This window comes from Pempheris klunzingeri, chromosome 19 (genome assembly GCF_042242105.1).
Source record: "Pempheris klunzingeri isolate RE-2024b chromosome 19, fPemKlu1.hap1, whole genome shotgun sequence".
NCBI classification, from domain to species: Eukaryota; Metazoa; Chordata; class Actinopteri; order Acropomatiformes; family Pempheridae; genus Pempheris; species Pempheris klunzingeri.
The window spans coordinates 4,118,071-4,140,762 of NC_092030.1; the positions used below are offsets into that span (position 1 = coordinate 4,118,071).

General features: G+C 39.3%; 1 protein-coding gene across 1 annotated transcript in view; it reads left to right on the forward strand.

Moving 5' to 3' along the window:
- The window catches only part of cntfr (ciliary neurotrophic factor receptor), a 121,806-nt gene that overhangs the window by 85,324 nt on the left and 13,790 nt on the right, over nt 1–22,692 (forward strand). The window contains exons 3-5 of the mRNA XM_070850680.1: nt 5,615–5,732; nt 7,544–7,710; nt 13,956–14,119. Coding sequence (XP_070706781.1) covers nt 5,615–5,732; nt 7,544–7,710; nt 13,956–14,119 — 449 coding nt within the window. The remainder of the gene's footprint in view (nt 1–5,614; nt 5,733–7,543; nt 7,711–13,955; nt 14,120–22,692) is intronic.

Here is a 22,692-nt window from a genome sequence, read left to right on the forward strand (position 1 = left end):
ATGAAAGTAAAAACTGAATCGAGGAAAGTGTGAATACGACTGTGAACGAAGAAGGTTGGTCAATTCTGTCAAGGCCAATGTCATTCCAGTTTGAATTTCATAAGCCCAGATTTTTTATTCAATAAAAACAAAATTAAATGGAGAAATTGCAGTAAAGCAAGAAAAGGCATTCATTTTTGTTGTCATAGCAAGAGAATCCACAAAAAACACACGAGCACAGAGAGACATGAACATGCACACACACACACACACACACACACACACACACAAACACATAGGGATGCACACGGACAAACACACACACAAAGCAACAGGGAGGCTACTAACACAACCAAATAGCAATTTCTACAGCGTCTGCAGCCTAGCAACCAGGCCACTGAATGTCATTGTCCCTCATCGCATTTCTGTGTGTGTTTGTGCGCGCCCTCCTGTGACAAAGATCCTCTTTTGCGAGACCCAGAATTTTTGTGTGACAGGTTTAGAATAGTGGGGCAGAAGAAGAGAGAGTATGGCTTATAGAGAGAGTATGAAAGAAAAGGGACCACAATACGTTGCTTTTTACTGTTTATTTATTTAGAGCACAGTGGTCATGAAAAGCAGCGCTCCAACACTGACTACATCGTGGCTTTGATCATGTAATCTAATGAATTTTAAATTGCTGTTTTGCTATATGGTTCTCTCATTGCTCTTATTCTGTGTTTCCATGCTTTATCTCTTGTTAAATATATATCAAAAGCATTTTTATTTATATTTATACCCTAAAATCTCTCTGTGCATTTAAATGTATCTAATCAAATGTGCTATCGGATGCTTATGGGCAGCTTTTAAAAACAAGCTTCAGTTCATAACTGATATAAAGATTAATAATGATTGATTGCATTTTCTCCACAGAAAAGATGTCTCTTTTCTGTTTTTTTTTTTTGATGGTCTCATTATGATTTATGAGCCACAGGCTGCAGTGAGTTGAGTCTGTAACCTATTAGCATTTAAAAGTAACCGTACTGACGCTTGTGCACGTGTGCGCACGTGCAGGTGTGTGTTTCATGCAGTTAACAAAGACCACCTTCAAAATTACATTCAGTGTTTAGCAATACAAACCACACGATGAAAGTGCACTAATTCAAATGATATTTATTCATAAGCGGCGTCCTGTCTGCCACTGACTCAGGTGAATTCTCACAGGATGGTTCACAAATAAAGAACAACATGCACAATGTCATGTTAATTTGAACTGGTTTTATTTGCTTAAATATTCATACTGTCTTTGTTCTACAGGTGCATTATCTTTTGTTCCATCCTCTCCCTCCTGTTTCAGCCTCTATTTTCATTAGATGCATAGAAGGCTTTTGATGTTTTATTGTTATTGAAGCAACCCAGAGTCATCCTTGCGTACGTGTTGAATTTCAAGTGCACATTAGTAAAATCTGATGAAAGAATGCTGTTCTGTCTCATATCCTCTCCATTTTTCATGTATCTCGCTCACTCTTTTCAGATATTTTTTCTTTCCCGTTGCTCATCTCATGTCAATCCTCTCTTCCTCTTTCATCCTTCTCCCACTTCCTCACTTCTATGGATACTCCTTTTCTTTGCCATTCTGTCCTTATTTCCCTCCTTCTTTCTTCTAGTCTTGGCAATTCTTACATTGATATTGAACCAAGAAATGTGTTTTCCTGTTAGCCATTGTCAAAATTGTTTAGTTTGTTGTGGCAGGTTCAAACCAACAGAAAAGAAAATTACAAACAAAACAAGCAGGCCACATCATTATAAATACAGTTAAAAAAAACTGACAAAATACATACTCATACAAGAAAGGGCTTGTAAACTTGAATGATGTGGACTTAGAAGTGGCTTTCAATGGGCAAAGTTTTAGTAACTTGCATCAGCATTAGTCCAGTTTTTGAATTGCCCTTGCTTCTTTCTGTTATGCTTGGCTTTAAACCATGATGAGCAGCTGGCATTTCGGTGGCAGCATCTCTCCTTGTACACATAAACCCTCGTGATATAGGGTCATTTAATATTGATGGTTCAGATCACGTTCTCCCCACCTAACAAACCACACCTCAGTCCCCTTAGAGGAGCCTGACAGTATGAACTGCCCTTTCAGATGTCTCAAGGGGGCTTTGATTGACACCCCTCATGCCTAGCAAAATGATCTAAATTACAGGAGTAAACACTCCAGAGTTTAAAAAAAAACACTTCAAACATGGCTGCTGTGAGTAAACGCTTGCTCCTCCTCTTAATGCCTGCAGTCCTTCACCAATCTGCTCTTTTTTTTTGTCTCTTAACGTTTGCTGCTTTTTTCTCTCTATAGCTGCGGTCTTCAGTTATCATTGAACTTGTAACTTCAAGTTCTTAACAAGCTGGCTTGATCGATTGTGAGTAATTCTACGAAGCCTACAGGACAACCTGCAGCTCTGATTCTGTGTGCGTGTGTGTGTGTGTGTGTGTGTGTGTGTGTGTGTGTGTGGGCATGTTTGTGTTCGACACTGTGTGTTTGTGACTTTGACTGAAGCTCTCAGATGAGGAGCCAATTGATTGATATGGCCCCAATTAGTCTCTGTGATTAATTGAGTGTGATTGGATGTCATCCCTGGCACCTCATTGTTGACGTTATTGACAGGCTAATTAGTTGCCGTGGTGACCGCTTAAACACAGCTGATTGTGTGTGACAGTGAAATGACCCCCTAGCAGCCTGTGGGCATGTGTGTGTGTGGGGGGGGGGGTGTGTGGGTGTGGGTGTGTGTGTGTGTTTGCCTAAATACACCTCGTGCGACCCATTCACAAAGAATGGTGCAACAATATCTGGATATCACAACAACAAATTACAAAATAATTAGACAGAATGCGGCTACATTATGTAAAACTGTTTTTATTCTAAATAAGAAATAGGATTATTTATATTAATCACTGTAATAATCATCAATAATAAGAAATACTTCAGACATGGTGGATGAATCAGGTACTATAGGCACTGGGTTTTTTTTTCTGGAACTACAGAAAGTCATAATGGACTCTATGTAGATGTAGCATTAGGTATCAGATAAAGGACAATAAGATATTTGTGGTATGTGTGGTTCTTTGCTTTTATCTTATCAGTTTTATCCAATTTTTGGTCAATAACTTATTATATACATTGCTTACTTTTTACTTTACTTTGTTCCCTATTTTCACCATATGTCTAAACATTATCATTCCCTCTCACTGCAAATCAACATTCAGGCCATTGTTGAAAGGTCATTCAGAGTAGAATTTCAAATACTACATTGTCACCATAACTCAGTTCACATTTCCAGAAATTTCCATTGTCCATTGACTTTCTCTCTTAACTTCAAATCACTAAAAATTGATGAATCTGTTATTTGAAACACTCTATTTCCCTCGATGCTGCTAAAGTTGGTAAAGACCCTTCTTTGTAGCATTGTTCTGTATAATTATTGCCTTCTTTTCTGGCCACACCCTGTTCTGCAAAAACATTGCAAGCTATCGTTTTTCCCACAGGGGAGAGAAATCCTGCTTGACTGAGCAGCTCATGCAGTCTTTCCCATGTCCACACTAAATGGGTTAGTGGCTCTTTAAAGACAGATTGACCCATCCCAGCCATCCAGCGTCGGTGTACATTACTGACCATAAATGAAGAAATAAATAAATAGCTTTTATCATACCAATAATGTTTTTGGAGTAAATACTGCTGATTGGATGGTTTTGAATTTGGGAAAACAAATCAGAAGTGGAAAATTCTTCACAAGTTAAAATAACATTTGTTTTTGTGTTTTGTGATGCCTTACTGGACACTGTAAGGAGAAAGAGGGAGTGGTAGACAAGAGCGCGGTCGACTAGTTGTGAAGAAAAGACTCTAATCTTGGAGGAGGCCAGAGTTGGTGGAATATCACTTTTTCTGGCCAACATCTTTTATTCTTCTTTTGCTCTACCACTCCAATATCCTTCCTTTCTCCACACACCATCTTCCCTCCCTCCCCTCTCTTTTTTTGCTTCCTCTGTCCCTCCAGTTTCCACAGATCTGCTCTCTCTCCCCCTCTGCTTGATCCATTAAACTAGACTGAGTGTTGCAGAGATTGCTTGTCCTGGGTCAGAAATACACATCAACTAGTTCAGTTTCCTACACATTTAACATTCAGACAGGGAAGGGAGAGAAATCAATGCAAACACATATTTTTTATTATTATTTTTTGATCATTTCTAAGTGCTTTCCTCTGTCATAGCTTATACACTGCAAATGGAATAAGGATATGAGGAAGCAGACATGTAGTCATGCAGAGTGACTGAGTGAGCAAGTCCGGGACATTGAATTGAATCTGCTGTCGGACCTGACCTGACATTTTAGTAACAAGATGGTCTCAAAACAAATTGACTCATGTTGAATTGCAAAGATGTCAGAACTGCCAGCACTTTTAAGTTTGCCTTAGTTTGAGGTTCATAGTAAAAATAAGCGATACTGTTAAACCTAACAGAACGCGATCCAGTCCGCACATAGCAATTTTAATTACTCCCCCTCCTTCTGAATCTAATTCTAATTAATTTGTGTTCTAAAAAATGAAAGATAAAAAACAACATGGGCAGTCACAACTAAACAAACAGATAGCGTATCCAATGAAAATAACCAGCGACACAACTTAATTTAAAGTGAGCAGCAGTGATGCTTTTAATGAAATATTTGATCAAGAATGAATTATTCAATAAGGCACAGCTGCTTTGCATTTGATTAATGCAATCTGTATCACTCTGATATGTTGATCTCTCTCTCTCTCTAGTCTCACTCTTTTTTTCCATGTCTCTTTCTCTGACTCAGCATATTTGTTGATAATATACTGTACATACAGTTAAGCCCGACATTATTCATACCCCTGGCAAATTTTGACTTAGTTACTTTTAGTTTTTAGTTTTTTCTTGATTGGAAATGACACAGGTGTCTCCCAGAAGATAATAAGACGATGTACAAGAGGCATCATTGTGGAAAAAAATATTTCTCAGCTTTTATTTACATTTGAACAAAAAGCGGCATGTCCGAAATTATTCATACCCTTTGCAAACTGTCACAGTCTATGGGAAGTTCTATACCATTCCAAATAGTCTGAGCTGTTCTAAAGCATCCTAATTACCCTGATTCATTGGGAACAGCTGTTTTAATCAACTCAACAGGTGAAAAACAGCAGCTCTCTGCAGTTGGTTTGTGGACAGTCATGGGTAAGACAAAGGAGCTCACTGAGGACCTGCGGCTGCGCATTGTGGCTGCTCACAAGTCAGGAAATGGCTATAAGGCCATATCTAAATGTTTTCAAGTTCCAGTGGCTACAGTGCAAAGTATTATTAAAAAATTACAAGAAGTTCCGCACTGTGGAAAATTTCAGTGGACGTGGTCGGAAGCCAAAGGTGATACCTTTGCTGGCCAGGAGGATAGTGAGAGAGGTGAAAAAGACTCTTGTACATCGTCTTATTATCTTCTGGCAGACGCCTGTGTTATTTCCAATCAAGAAAACACTTGCTGGTTGAATAAAAGTAACTTTAAGTCAAAATTTGCCAGGGGTATGAATAATGTTGGACTTAACTGTAGTAGTTAACTGTCCTCCCCTCTCTTTTGTTTTTATTCCCTCTGTAGTTCCCCCCCGGCAGCCCACAGTCACCTGTCGATCCAACACCTACCCTAAAGGCTTCTACTGCAGCTGGCACCAGCTCTACCCGACGTACATCCCCACCGCCTTTGAGGTGGATGTTCAGTAAGTGCATTTGTTTTATGTCGGGGTGCAACTCATGCAAAGAGTTCACTTAAAGACTTGACTTAAAGGGTAATTCCACTACAATTCATGTCTTATTTGTGTAATTTGGCAGTCATTGTCATCTGTTATGGTAAAATTGTACTCACCAAAGTGCTTAGATCTAGGAACATTGTGATCACATTGTTATGTAGCTATGAATAGTATGGATGGCCAAAAGTGTATAGATCATATCCACTGGAATTAGCTTTATTTGTTATATTTTTTCATGGAGATTAAATAATAAAAGTTAACATCTTATAGTTATTTTGCAGCTACCAAGGGCAGTTTTGATTTTGTGTAGTTAGGTTTTCAAAAAGGTTTTTCTTTCTTTTCTTAGTTTTCTTTATGCCATTGAAAACATGTGTAAACGTTAATTAAAAAAACAGGGCAGAAAATTATGTTCACACTTTGAATTATATATCTAAAAATATATATACACTGTTGCCCTTAAAGTTGGAATAATTGTTCAATACCCCCAATTTAGTTAAAGCCTGAATACACCGTTTTCAAAGGTTCATTGTGGTTTAAGTTTCACTGTGATATGTTTGGAAGAGTTTGATCAATAAAGTTGAGAAGACATACACTTTATTTATCAAGAATAAATCACATTGTCACAATCATTTCATGAGAAGAGGTAAAAAACATTTTATTCCAACTTTATGGGCAACAGTGTATATACAATTAAATACAACATAGCCTCTACAACACCCTCCCCTCTATGAAGAACTTGAAGCAAATGAATTGGCTTTTTGTATGAACTTATCCAGAAAGGATAGACACAGCCATTCAGTTTGCTGTTAATCACTACATTTTTGAAATGTTTCTGTGCTGTGAAAAAGCAAAAATGCATTCACCCATGGGAAAAGGTCAGACAACAGACTTCAGTTTGTTTTTCACGTATTAGTTTAATATTGATTTTTTTTTCATCCCCAGTCTCCTCAGTAATTAATTTTAAAACCATACAGAGAAGGAAGAAAAACACCACATTTACAGAGTTTAGTGTTAAAACTTTACACTGAAAAGCACATAAAAGAGATCATTTTGAGATTATGAGTGGGGGCTTATAAAGAAAAATAATAAAACTTCGGTTTCCCTCTATAGATAAAAACCTCACTCTACCTGTCCCTGGGCTGTCAGGCATGTATTAACAGTAGGTAGACCTTAAATACTCAAACTGTTTGGATGGAAACCCAGTAAGTCTGGCTCCTTCATGTTCTCTTTGATATTCCCAGATCACAGAGCCCCATAGCTCACACCACAGCAGGTGGACACTGCCTTCATTAATGTTGTAACACCAATATTATTCCGTTTGAATAATAATGAGCAGAAGGGCAGAGAGACCGAGAGAGGCATAGGTGAAGAGGACAATAGAGAGATTAACAGTAAGAGTATGACATGTGGCTTATCTGCAGTGAATAAGTGCTTTTAGCCTACAAACAAATGTAAAATAAAGTTGTAAAGACACATTTTTGCCTGTAAGCCAAACTCAAGTTGGCTATGTCTCAAACTCCAGAGTTATAGTCAGCATTTTTTAGTGCTGGAATTAAAATGATGTCCCAGCTTTGATATACAATGCCCAGACTGTTAAGAAAGAAAAAATGCTTAACCAGCTTCCTGCTCTCTTTCTACATTCCCATAACGGTGTGTATGAAGCTTCTTTCAAGCAGAAGCTAATAAAAACTTGAAGTAAACCATTCTGTCCTCCATACGCCTGTCACTGTTTCTACTCTACCTGCTCCTTTTTTTAGAAAATGTCTTCCTTTCCTTTCCAGACATAACCAGCGTTCGCTGGAGGTGCAGAGAGATCCGGACCACAAGAACCGCTGTCGTGTACGTTTCCCTGAAGTCTTCTCCAGCTTCCCCTACAAAGTTAACGTGACAGCAGTCAATGCATTGGGAAAAGCCTCTTCCACCATTTCTTTTGAAGAGTCCAGTATAGGTAAGCTAAATGTTTTATTTTGTGTTTTCTGTTCCATCCTTCTTTGCTACACCTGTTGTGGCTGAATGGTTGGAAGGTAACAGGAGTGTTACACTAATCTCCCACATACCAAATTTGATGAATTACAGGATTAACACTATTGGGGCTGCAAGTATATTGTGAAAGCACTTATGTGTGCTGGTTTTTGCTCAGAATGAAACGGTTGGATTTAAATTCTGCTCTCAAAGGGTTGGAAGTGGGCACACAATCATTTTTGAAATTTTAGAAATTTAGGTCAGGATGATACAGCATTTCAAATAAAGTTTACAAAATGTTTTTTTTTTTTTTTTTTAACTAATTTCAGGGACAAATCTAAAATCCCTTTCCCACACAGATTGACAAATATTTGGCAGAGAAAAAAGGACTAAAATGCAGCGTGTCTAGGCATCTCTTTGAGGATGCCAGCGCTTGAGCAATGTTAATGCATTTGTTTGACCACAGATGACTGATTTCATTCACTTCTGGTTCCCTTTGGAGATTTGCTGCGCACACAGTTATGCTTGGTGCCAGAAAGACAAAGAAAATTGAAATTTTAATGGCCAAATAAATGTCACCCAGTTTGAAAGGAGCAGATTTTCTTTGTCTTTAACCAACAGCTTAGTCCATTAGTGAGAAACACACTGACTGAGCACCCCTGTCATTACCGAAGGCACCAGATAATAAACATGCTACCTCAGAACCTTTTCTGCAGCAAACAGTATTTAATTGAGGCTTGGACGGGGCATGCCAGTTACAAATCAGTGGTCTGTTTCCTCACTCAAAGAGCCAGATAACCCAAACACCAGCTGCCATATAAGCACATATTAGTCATGTACATAAAATAAGAATTAGCCTTAAAAGTTAATTTCTTCTTTTTTTTTTTTAAATTACAACCTTTATTGTCATGTGGTAAGTAGTTTGAAAAAATGCAGTTTGGATGTTTTTCTTCCCTTATGGCCACAGAAGCCTCCATACTGTAATAAAAGCAAGACTCTTAGAATTCATAAGTGACTGGAAAGCAGTGAAGAGGAGAAATTCATTTTAAAGAAGGAATGAGGAGTACTTTGGCAGATAAGGGAAGTGCTGCCAGCAGTCCTCAGCTCTGTTGTATTGCTTAGAGCGCGATATGGGTGTGCATGACGCATAAACACACACACAGACTCCAATGGGGCTGTGAGCAATTGTGTGGAGTGTGTCGCTTGAGAGGATGAGGTATTGAAAGTGTGTGTTTGTGTGTGTGTGTGTGTGTGTGTGTGTGTGTGTGTGTGTGTGTGTGTGTGTGTGTGCACACGCATACGTAACTAAACGAGGCAGTGACATGCTCTGCCAAGCCCCGGACACAGGACTCATGAAAATGCTAATGCTAGCCGGATTAGCGCCTTGGCTCAGGAAATATCCTTCAACTATTGGTGATAGCAAAATACCCCACTGTTCTTTTCTTTCCCTCTGCTTTCTCCGTCATTCCTGCATGCCCTTCCTGTGACTTTGTACTTCTTTTTCCCCTCTTCCCTCCTATTTTTTTTTCCCCTCTCGTCTGTTTCTGTGATATCATCAGCCAAACCTTGTCAGATGAATTGTCATAAAATGCCATTTATGTGACAAATGTCTTCCATCCAAACTATTATTTTCAGCCTGATTTCTCAGTGTTTCCTTATAAGTCTTTATCTTTTAGTTAAGTTGCAGATATCAAACAATAAAATGATGTATTACCACTTTGGTAAGCTCTTTTGGCTCCAGTCCTCTGTAAGATCTCTTGCTTTTTGTTTTTGCACAACTTATAACACAATATAGCTTTGTCACTGATCACAAAGAGAAGCAGAGGCAACAAATTCACATGTGAACACTAGACCAGCATTCTGCAAATGTATCTTTGTAAAGATCAGTTTTTTTACAGAACATGCTTATTGAAAGGCCAAAACTTAGTCTGGTCTAAGAATTAGTCTGGCTGCAGTCTTGTCTTCTCGCTTTCTGTGTACCTCTTTAGTTTTTTACTTTTCTGTGTCATATTGTTCGCTTTCTCTCAACCCCTCCCTTCATCCCCTCTTTGTTCCTGCGTTGTTAAAAGTCTCTCTCATGCCATTCTAAGTTATAAGTCACATTCATTATCAGGCACAACGAGGCAGATCGTAAATAAATAAAACAATTTCATGCTTCCTGGTGCACTTCTGAATTTTGAGTGGGAGTAAGACGATTCTCAACTGTCCTTGTTCATCCGACCAAAGCTGGGATGAAATTAGATGTGATGAGATTGTGTGTGTGCGCGTGTGTGTGTGTGCCCTTACATGTGCATGCTGTGGGTACAGTTACAAAGAGAACCCTCAAGGAAGCTCCAGACTCATCAAATGATAACTTAAAGCTTTCTAGTGCCAACATGATCAAACGACAACAGATCTTGTCTAAGCGTAAATACTTCTACAGTTCAAGCATTTTTACTTTAGTTTTTTCTGACATCAGCACACCTGAACACCTGCTGCCATTTAGTGCTACATTACTCAGTCATTGTGATTAAAATGAATATACTATAACATAATCCCCAAGGGTGAACATAGCTGCTTTCACTTTTCAATAGCACGATTAAATGATCTGTCTTTTATGCCATCCTTTCAATTAGTACTTCAAAAGTGATCATATTCAGGTTTAATTTGCAGGTACTGTGTGGTTGCTTGGTTAGAAAACAGAAGTGTGTCCCAGGAGTAGCCAGTAACAGTAGATTTCAGGTGGTGTGTAGTGATGTGAAAAGGTTAATGACAGCCAGTTGAAGATACGTTAGTACCTCATAATAACACCCTGGTGCTGTCTCTAGTTGCTGCCTCATTTTCATATTCTCTGAGATCAACAAAGTAGCCCTGGCTGTACTGACAGGCTGATTTATTATTCAGAACTATTTATTTAGCAAAAACAACAACAAAAATTGTTGTGATACTTTGCTGATTCCAGCAGACTCAAATCTCTCCGCAAGGGAGGTCAGAGATCAGCATCAGCCACAAAAAAGCAGAAACAGAGCTGGCAGAGGTTCAGAGGTATATTTACTAGGAGATGCACTAATTACTACCATGCACAAGACTTAACAAGTACAACTGTCTGTAGGACATCAGGGGATTTCTTAAGACCTGTTGTACCATTGCAGTTTTTCAGCTAAAACAGTCTGCAGATCTGCTTCAAATTAATAGACACTACAAGTTAGAGAACAGATCGTTGTGTCCATGTTGTAGTTGAGTCAGGAGATGGAGGGTTGACAGACGTCAGTTCACTTTACCTCTACCTCATGATTAAAACATAGTCTACGTGCAACAATGTGGGACTTGAGTTTGATGTGTCCTTGACCGCTTGTAACCAGCTAGTTTTTACTCCTCCAGCATCAGAGTGCTCGACGTGTACTCTTATCCTGACTCTTAAAATGATAGAGGCATTGTGAATGGAGGAGCTGTTGTGCTCAACTTACAGAGGAACAATTGTCTTAAAAGAGCAGGCAATTTTGTTCCATTTTCCTTTTTGAAAATTATTTTTGTAAGATTTCACTGCAGATCGAAGCACTCTCCTTCTCCCCGTTTTTTTCCCATTTGTTCAAGTGCGCTGTTAGATGCTGTCATCCAGCACCTATTCCACAGTCAAACGATAAATAGATTCCACTTTTTTTTTGTTGTGTCTTTTAGAAAAGCCAATTTATTTGAAAGGAGATATGTGTGGGGAGAGCGGAGAGAGGAGCTACAGAGCCTTTTTTTTCATTATGCAGTCATGCCTTGATGCATTAAGTGATCAGATGTTCAAAGAATGTGCTCAAGCATACATTGGTACGTTGAATTCTACATGCTCATCTATCTGTCTAGATTTAGGTATATTTTACTGCTTCAATGCTGCATAGTGTTAGCCATCAGGACAACTTTTAAGCAAAACTTTTCTTTTCTGTAAAAAAGATTAGCCACTCTCCCTCCCACTCTCTCGTTCCATTATCAGCAGACAGTGCATATAATGGTCTCGCAAGTAGCTTGAAAGATTAGTCTTTTATGTTACAGTATACCTGTTCACTTTCATAACCAGCAGAGAGAGAGAATGGGCTGCAGTAACTGTTGCGACATGAGACTGAAAGGAAGAAAGAGGAACACTAATGTGGACGCAAATGTGAATGAACAGAGCCAAGGGAGGCATGACAGACGTTTTAAGGCCAGGCATGGACTGACACAAAAATGGGATGTCATGAAATCATACCCATACCCTCATCTTTTTTGTTGGTTTCTTTTTCCTTTTTTCCAATTTTATGTTGCTACATCTTTTAGTTATCGCTCTCTACTCCATACTGAATCTGGCTTTATATGTGTGTGACACATTCTGTTGTTTCAGTTTGAGGTTGCGTTTTTCAAATGATTTTCTTCTGTTTTATTCAATTAATTCCCAGACTATTGTCCCAATAGATTTTAAACCATTTGAGAGACCCCCCCCCCCCCCCCCCCCCCCCCACACACACACACACACACACACACACACACACACAAGTCATCAAAAGAGGAATGTGTTAATTGCTCATGCAACACAACACTAATACTCTATGTTTCAAGTGAGTTGAATACTGTAAAAGCCTTTGGGACAATCCGCCCATTCATATTCCTCTCTGTTTTTTTCTGTGATTGCACGTTACCTTCTGCTAGACACTGTTGGACAAAGCAGATGTGCTCTCTGGTCTCCACTGACTTCACTTTGGTTTCATACTCTGCCTGTGTGCTCTCACTTTCTCACTTTCATCTTTTTGCACATTTGCCTGAAGAAGGTCACAATGAGATTAACATCTCTTTCTCAAGGGAGAAAACTGTCGGCTTTTATCTGTCTCTCATCTTCTCCATCCCTCTTTCATATTTTTAATCATTCATTTTATGAAGGCCATACCAGCAGAAGAGATGCCTGTCTGTTTGTTTCTACCTGCATCTGTATTTACCTGTTTACTGTCTGTTCACTTGCCTTTTTACATGTGTGTTGTTATAAGACATTCAGGTTGTAATTGCCACGATCCATTTCTTATTGTAATGCCATGTGTGTACCTGGTTGAGAAATGGTTTCGTGTAGTTTAAGTGACGGGCCAGCGTGTTCCCTAGCGGGAGAGAACTAACAAAGACTGGGTCATTCAATATCTTCTGAAAAAGCATTGAATTGAATTCCCTCGATCTCTGTGTCAGTGTTTCATTCTCAGTGGACATGTATTCAGTAACATAACACTTCTACAGTGCCTTTTCATCAGGGACTGATGGCTTTTCATCTTATGCCTCACCACAGTTCCCTTAAACATTCTTAGCTTCTGTCTTTATACTTTTTTTGTACTCGTTTTGTCCTGTCACCGATACATTTAATACTACTACTACTGCTAGTAGTAGTAACACTACTACTACTACTACTACTAATAATAATAATAATAATGATAATAGTAGTAATAGTAGCAGTAGAAACACTTTTTCCAGAGTTGGAAGTAGAGAAACTGCTTCTTATGCAGGATTTTTTTAAAACTTAAATATTAAAAAGAGGATGGTTAAAATCAGTTCATCACAAAGATATGCAATGCAATTTAATAGCATCTTTCATTAGGCCTTCCCTTCCTGTTGTTTCATTTGACCTTGTCCTTCATCTTAAAAACTCCTTGCCCCCAGTTTATAAGACAGGTTGTCCGTCAAATATTTGAATTCTCAAGCCTTGTGTCTTGTGATGGGCCTGGGCAGATGTCCACTGTTCACCAAGTGGAGCAGGGGTGCAGTTAAAGTTCACCGGGCTTTGTGGGACCGCTGCTTGAACTAAATGATGAATGAAAAAATAATGACTTATATTCCTCAATTTCCAGAACTGTACAATTGCTAATTGGCCTCATATCAAGAACAGACAAAAAATACACTCGCTTGGTGAAATACTAACACGCAGGTGAAACCACCAGGTTTGTTACAAGTACACAGTTTTTAGCCCCTGAAACGTAGCAACCTATTGCAGTTAAGGTGATGCTGTCCAAAAAAGAATCGTAAAATAATGTGCAGCAAAGACCCTTGTCTTTCTGCTATAACATGAATACACCTCAACTCAAGATAACAATTATGACATCATCAGGGTTATTTTTTTAGACTTTCTCCAGAGCCACAGAAGATTTTACACCGTGGTTTTCACAGGCTGAAAAGTACTTCCCATCACAAGTAAATTGACCTTCATATCATAATTCAGTGGGATTCCCCATTAACTTCATGTTCTTGTCCACACTAAAGTCAAACCAGACCCGCCGGAGCGTGTGACGGCGACCCCGATCCGTTTCAACGCTCGGAGGCTGGAGGTATCCTGGCACAGCCCTGCCACCTGGCCTGACATCGACAACTTCCCACTGAAATACTTCCTTCGATACCGGCCACTCATCCGAGAGCAGTGGCAGCATGTGAGTAGCATCTTTGTATGTATGTGTGTGTATATGTGAGAGAGAGAAACAGAATTCACACAACCTTTCAGTTTGGCATTTACTTTTCATGGCCATGATTCAATACACTGAGTACAGATAGAATGACATGTGACATATGAAGCGCTATTAGTTTATCTTGTAGATGGAGCCAATACAATCATATGCCTGCGTTTTCACTAAATAACTCCACGTGTTCAGGAAACTGAACACATTAACCACACATTGTTAAAAGGAAAAGTGAATCAGAATTAGCTTCTTACTGATGAGCAGAATAGCTCATCTGGCTGACACATTTAATGACTGTCACAAGCCAAAACTAAAGGCAGTTAGGTTAGGGTTAGCCAAATGTTGTGGAGAGTTTGTCCAGATACATCTCCATTATCAAAAGCTATAAGTCACCACTGACACTTGTGACAGTATGATGCATTTTTTATCCTTTGAAATCTTTAGTGAGCACATCTTATCTGTTTTCTGAAAGTGGTGTTCTAAAGACAAAAACTTTCCTCCATACAGCAGACTGGTTTCATGAGTTTCACCTCATTGCAAACGTATTTCTCAAAAGAAAATGGTAAATCTGTATTCTAGCTTATCTTCCATTTCTTCTGCAACTTTAGAAATGAATCCTACTCTTGCTCTTCCTTTAGTTAATTAAAGATACAGATTTTTTTAAGATACAGAAAAAAACTACAAATTTGTTGAGGTATGAGTGTAATGGTCCAACCTGTAGCTGTTTCAGTTTGATCCCTGGTCAGACAGACATAATCTTTCAGCCTCTTTGGTGTATGTTACTGTATCTCACTATTTCTTGTGGGTTCAGTTCCCTTAGGGTTTGTAGAGTAAAAGCATATGTGTCAGCTATAGGGTTCCTGGGATGAAAGCTCCCTATGCAGTGTTATTATCATGCACGTCAATGGTCTGCAAAGGTGTTGTTCCAAGAACTTGGGTTACCGCACATGGAAACACACACACACACACACACACACACACACGCACATATGAATTATGGACACGTTCTTTTTCATTCTTTCTCTCACTCTTTCCATCCCTGTAAGCATCCTTCAACAAGTGTCTCTGTCCATGTCATTACCTCGCTCCGTCAGTATTTCCATTGTTTTCCTCCCATCTTTTCTTTTAATATCACAGCAGTTCACTCCCTTTGGTTTGAACCATTGTACCATTGTGGAGACTTTTACTCCAGTAAAATATCAGTATTGAGAATCATTTTAGGGCATTGATTTCACCAAGGATAAACTAAAGATGTAAATGCATCTGAGATGAGTAAACCCTGAAGACATCCTTGATTTTAATTCTCCTAATTACGCTGCTCTATGACCCTTAACAGTGATCTGGGCTAGATTGTATTCACAGTCCGTATCCCCCCCTTTCCTCCCTCCCTCCCGCTCTCTCTATGTGTCTCTGTCCCACACACACACACACAGCAGTTGGAATGAAGGACAGTATAATAATGTCCTCAGATCTTTGTGGTATAAATAGATGATTAAACCCGGCACACACACTCAGTTTCCCTTCTCACCCTCACCACTAATCAATCAATACGTGAACTGGTGCATGACGTGAAAGGTGGGAAACCTTAAGTCAATATTTGGATTGGGTAGGAACACGTAATTTGAAAATTACATAAATGTAGTTGATGACAGCTGAAAACTGCAGGGTTTTCCGCTTTCGCAGTGGTCTTTGATGAATGTCTCCTTGGTCATGGTTTTAATTTTGTAGCAGTCAGTATGGTTTTCAGATGGGCTGAAGTCAGATGGGAATTCTGAACCCGTCACCTGTGGACCTGTGAACACTTTATTGTTGAACTTCTGCCCCTTTTATTAGGTGTTGTCAGACAGTTAACAGAAAGTGGTTTATAGATGAATAATTGAATGAATTGATTCATGTTTATGGAATTTGTATGTGCATAACAACCTCGATTTAGTCCAACTATCAGGATTATGCCAACTTGATTGATGAATGTTCTTGCAACAGGTCAGTTTTAATAGAAATAAGTAGCAACCAACAGATAAGTCTTTATGGTCATATGTGCTAGCTTTTGGTGCACTGCTGTTTGATTTGTTTATGCTCCATAGATTTACATTAGCCCAGTAAATTCCCATGGTTCCAAGGCTTTGAGTTACCAGATTCACTCTGTTTAAACTCCCCTGTTGGTAAAACCTTGTGAGTGTGCCAAAAATTTGTGCAATTTTGGAATCTGATATTGACTTACAGGGGCACAAATCTAGTATCTCCAAGACTGCCTTTTATTAATTTAGAAATATATCTAAAGTTCGATTCTTCCTGTCAGAGTCAGATTCTGAAAAGCTGGTTCATAAGTTTATTTCCAGTAGACTAGATTACTGTAATGCATTTTTTGCTGAACTGCTGGTGTTAAATATTGAGGTGTTAAATAAACTAAAGTGTCTGGTTAATTGGGTAAGACTTTTTTTGCCTTTTATTTTGCCGCACATTAATGCTGCACCTGTCATGCAACATTAATAGACCAAACTTATTAGACCTCTTTGTAGGACAGCGTGGACATGTGCAGACTGTTTGACTGACATCAAGAAATGCACTAAACTAAGGTACATCTCCAGCTCTATCTCTCTAATTCAGCCCATGCAGGCCATAACACAAATCATTGAATGGAGTTTAATGAGGTTTCCGAAAAAAGATACAGCGTTTATTGGCCTCATATGTACTTGTAGCCTTAAAGGTTAAATACTAATTACAGTGGTTAGTATTGCTGAGTAATTTACCTTTAATGTGGAGAGACAGCAGAGCTGGGTGAGAATGGCTTTCTCATATAACATATTTAAATGTGGTTTGAGTCAGAAGTGAAAGAGGTGAAAGCGATGGTTTGATCGGACTGATCTTGAGAGGAGCCATCCATCCTCCTGGGGAATGAAGGGATGACTGGCCCAGATACTTAGAGTGATGGAGATTCAGACAGAAGGAGGGAAATGAGGGAAGTTTTGAAGTAGAGATGAATGGAGTGCATCAGAGAAGCAAAAAAATGTTAATGGATAGCAGACTCGGGTAGATACAATAAAGAGAAAGAAGCAGTATATATAAACGAGATAGACATTCATGGATACATGAAAGCATTTGGATGTAAATTATGGGGTGACAAAGATAATGTAGACTCGTGCATATCCTTGGATGAGCGACAAAGAACGAGATTGAGGAAAAGAATCGAAGTGCTTATTGCATTTGAAAAAGCCGTAATGTGAAATAAAGCCTATGCAGCTGAGAACATATTATTTTATTATAAAAACTGAGACTAGACGGTGGATCAGAGGTATGGAGAGGAGCATGATTACATGTATGGAGCAACGTTCGTCTCAAATAGATAGATGAATGGCTCAAAGTGTGAGACACACTGTGAGCAGACTCAGGGTGTGAGAGAAGAAAAAGGGAACATGAGAAGTTACTTTGAAAGTAAAGTTTTAGAAGCTATCAGTTACAAGGTGTTTTACATTAAAGGAAGGTAAATGAAGGGTTCAAGGCAAACCCTGTAATATGTTAAGGGATAAGATAGTGGGTGAAATAGATAGAGGGAGAGATTTTAGACTTAACTGAAACACAACCATTAGAGAAGGGCAATAGAGACTTTTACCTGTAAGTAACCGACATGACCACAGATAGAAAAACTGAGTTATTCTGATAATGAGTCACTGAATTATCTGCAAATCTGATCAGATAAATGAAAGAAAAGTAACTAACAGAGGCTTAGTGTATAGTGTGAGATGTTAAATTATTTCAGGGTGTGCATTTTTGTAATAACTACAATATATAAAATATAGACAACAGAATGTTGTGCCTGGTGTGATATCCTTTGGCTCGCACAAAAACTAAAAAACAAGAATTTGAGGATGGTCAGTAAAGCAGGTGGGACACAACAAGCTCAGTTTCACAACTTAAAGGGCAGCACACAGGAAATGTATGTCACTTCCATCTTGACATACATCTTCTCATCATCGCACAACAGTTTGATTTCCTGCGTGTGTCCCTGCTCCAGAAAAGGGATGTGTGCTACAGGATTCAACTGAAACAAATCAGATGATGCAAAACTATATGTCAGGTATCGTTAGGCAAGTAATCAAAAAAGCTAATTTGATCTTTGAGTACTGTGATCATCCACACCATAAAGATTTTGATGTCTTTTCCTTCTTTTGAAAGAGTCTGACACATAACAGCGAGCCAGTCTCCTGTAGTTCAGTAGGGAAGCTGTGATTTTCTTTTCCCAAGGAATCTCTGCGCAACACTTTGTCTGTGCCATAATCTGTAATTGAGAGTTAATTATCAAAGGCGCGAAAGACTTGACTTGTGAGAATACATCTGTATGCCTGTAAACATTCAGTGAATTGTTCTGTTTCCCATGGCTTTGTGTTGAATTGTTTCCATTCCACCTCACGCGCCCTTCACTGAGACATGAACCCAGACTCACTGCAATTAAAGAAATGGTCCAGTAACTGTGATAAGAACAATTTCAGATTGCTCAATATTCTCTTTGTGGTTTGAAACTGAATTTGCTGTGCTGTAATTGCCCTTTGGGGATGATGCTCAACTCGTCGACTGAAAACACACTCCACGCAGACACGCTCATGCATGGAAACACCCATACACAGGCAGAAATGAGCACATCCACATACTGATGCATACACACTCTTAAATGCTGGTAGGCATATACACACGTTCTTCTTCTTCTAATTACAGATTCATATACATGCAGATGCTATCCATGAGCTCTTGCATGCATATGCATGAGAGTTTGAAAAGAAAAAACACACACAGTCACAAATTATCCGTACTATGTGAACAGACATCTAACACATGTACAAATAGCACGCAACCAAACATTTCCATCTCATTAAGACATTACTAAATGTTCTAAAAGTCTGCCGAAAAGTCTTAGAAGTTCAGATACTATAGCCCTAATTTGCAGGCTGTCCAGGCTCTGTCCCACACGTACTGTTCATACATACAGGACAGAAGGCAGAAAAGTACAGATGTTGAAATGTTCATGATATAAGAGACACAAAAAGAGCAACCGAGAGACAGAATAAATGAAGCAGCTGGAGCAGCGAGGGGAGGTGGACTTAAAATTCTTCCTCCTTTAGTCTCTGTCCACTTCGCCAACACAGCGTAGCCTTTCATTCATTTATTATCCCACATTTTTTTTCCTCCTTTGTCCCTCTGTCTGACATGCTGCATCATCCATCTCCCTCATTCTCCCCCCACCCTCGCCCGCTCTCCCTCATTCTCTCCATCATTTTCCTGTCCTCTTTTTTGTATTCCTCCTTCATCCTCTTCTCTCCTTGTGTCTTAATTCCCTCATCAGTATTGCTTCACTTTTCTATCTCTACTCATCTACCAGCACCCTTGTCCCCCTCTCTCTCTCTCTCTCTCTCTCTCTGTCCATAACATAATGGTCTTTGCTTGTTTGCCAAAAGTCACTCTCACCCACAGACCACTTGAATGGATGAATCAATAGTGAGCCAGGAGCCCTGTTTGTATAATGGTAGTAGATTTGCACAGATATACTCTATTTATGTAATGTGTGTGCTTGTGTAATTTTCTCTGCATTCTCCTTTTATGATTTTGCACATTTTCCATGGTTTTGCGTGCGGTGGATAACAGTGTGCATATGTTTTGTGTGGTTTTTTTGTGAGCGACATTATTAATATGCCAAAAGAAAAGCAGATTGACGCTGAATAAGAGGTTATTCAGCTCAAGCTGACACTGAATGTCATGAAAGCTACACAGTGCCTCTGATTTCCCTCCTTTTCATCTTTTTTCCCACTTTATCTCGCCACTAGTCCCACCACCTTGTTTCCTTTTTACCTTCCCATGGTGCTCTTTCACTAGCTGCCATTTTCCCCCTCTCTCAGCAATCCGTGGTTTCACCATCACCCACTTATTCATCCAACCATCCATCCAACCATCCATCCATCCATCCATCCATCCATCCATGCATTAAGCCAGCTATCTAACCATCCATCCCTCAAGACATCCATTTGTATCTATGGGTGCACATGATAAATGTTTAGACCTTGTTTGGGGAAAACATCCCATCTAAAGGACACTGCCACAGACAGATCATTTATCAAACCCCATCTTTCTTGCATGCACACACACACACACACACACACACACACACACACACACACAGGATAGATTCAATTCTGTCACATATGAAAGTCATCATCATTTACCCGTGCTGTCAAAATACATTAATGTTGTATTCTTTACATTTACACAAACACAGAGATAGATACATACAGTAGGTCTGTTATGGGCTTAACTGGATTTTGTTCAATTTTAACAGAATGTAATAGGAATGACATGTACAGTACATAATTTTAATGATTGTTCTCATTCTTTTAGCCAGGGTGTTATATAAACAACATTATATAAAGAGGTGTCATATATATCAAACATCACAGAAAGAGTTTTCTTATTCTGTGTGTGTTTCCCTGATTGCAGTTGGGATTTTTCACTGTTTACTATTTGTGGTGCTTTGGAGGTCTTACTGCGTAAGGGTGAATGAAGATAAATGTGGCCACTGCCCGATCCTCAGCCTCTATTGATTTCTATATCACCGTGTCAATCCTGGGGTTGTCAGACACATACTCATATCTGCTCTGAGATGTCAGGACACACACACACACACACACACACACACATAGACATATACACACACACACTGTATGGACCTCATCTTAGGGGCTTGTGTCACATGGCCAACAAAGTTCTGACAGAATGAACATTGATAAAAACATTTAACAAACAAGACGGATTGTTCCCAGAAAAAACAAGATAGCAAGGAAGAGATTTAAAAGCCCATATTTATTGTGTTGAATTACTGATTAATGGAAGTTTTATCTTTATTATTTTAAACCCTGAACAAACAGAAACCAGTAGCTTACTGGATGGGAAAACGCATTCTGCCCAGGACAAATTGTCATCATTGGTTGCCTTTTAGCCTTTGGTTGGTCATAGTGTATCCAAACATTACACTTTTCGGAGGCATTTGTGAAACATTTGTAGGATTTCGTTTTGCCCAAAGGCAACAATTTCTGGTGAGCGGTGCCAGCTGTCTTTGGAGAGCTGAGGTTTAGCCACTGTACAGCCGTTTCACCACTCATCCTGTTCTGTCAGCTTCAGCTTTATCACGCATCGTTCTGTGGGCAGCAACACGGGCCGGGGGGGGGTGAAAAAAGCGGCCGAAAATTTGACTCAAACTTTATCTTTCATGACATGTTCGTGTTTGACATTTTTGACATGCCGGCACTGACAGCATGAACAAGAGCTAATGAGACACCTCCACTGCTGTTTTGTCGAAACTATCACATTCTTTTAAGGATGCGACCTGTGGTTTGGGATTTTGGATTGGCTGGGGAGGTCAGTGTCCTTTTACAGTAATTGCTGCCATGGCGATTGGGGCCTCAGAGGGAAATACCATCTGATTTCATCCTTTTAGTTAATTCATATCTGTCTCTCCAGCTTTTACACAACATCATCTATAACAATTAAGCATATTTGTCATTTGCCTCATTAGTTTTATTGTCTTACAAAACACCACATGGTTTAACAGCCACTTAGACGTCCCGGATGTCCGACTTTCTGTCCAGCACTCGAACACAGCATAGTATTCAAAGCTTTAAGAAGTAGTCGCTGTCAAATCAGCTGATTTGAAAACAACAAATATATTGTAATTTCATACACCCAGCCAAGTAACCTCCTAATTTCTATTAAACACAACTGCCAGAGCTAAATTATCACAAAATGAAGCAATGACAGGTAGAGTCGTGGTAAAGGCTAGAGCGTGTAGTTACAAAGATGAGGGTTTGGTCTCCGGTTCCCTCTAACTGCACATTGAAGTGTCTCTAAGTACCTCAAGTCTGCTTCCAGTGTGCGAGTCAGTGGTGGATGAAAGTGTGTGAGTGGGTTAATGTGAGCCGTTTAACACGCTCTGCAGTGTTCTCAGGATAAAAAAGCCATATAAATGCAGAACTCACTGACAAAGAAAAGAAAATTCATCCATCCATACGTGCATTCTCTATACTTATCTTGTGCAGGGGCAGCGGGGGGGTTGGTGCCTATCCCAGTTCACACTTGGCGAGGAGCAGGGTACAGGCTGGGCAGGTCGCCAAGGTTTTTTTTTTTTTCTTTTCTCATATATTTTTTTTATTTACTCAATGAAAAATATATGAGCACAGAAAAAAAGTACATTTTGGTACCATGACAAAAGTGTTTTAGACTTGTTACAGAAGGGGAAGAAGGGAAAAGTGGAGGATTTCTGATTCAAGTTCTATCTATAATGACATGTTCATGTTTGACATTTTTGACACGCCGGCATGACAGCATGAACCAGAGTTAATGGAGAGACACCTCAGCCGCTGTGTTGTCGAAACTACCACTTGCTTTTTAAGGATGCAAGGTGTAGTTCGGGGTTTTTGATTGGCTGAGGGGTTTAGCTTCCTTTTACAGTAATTGCTGCTATGGCGATTGGGGCTTCACAGAGGGAAATACTGTGTGAGAAATTACCG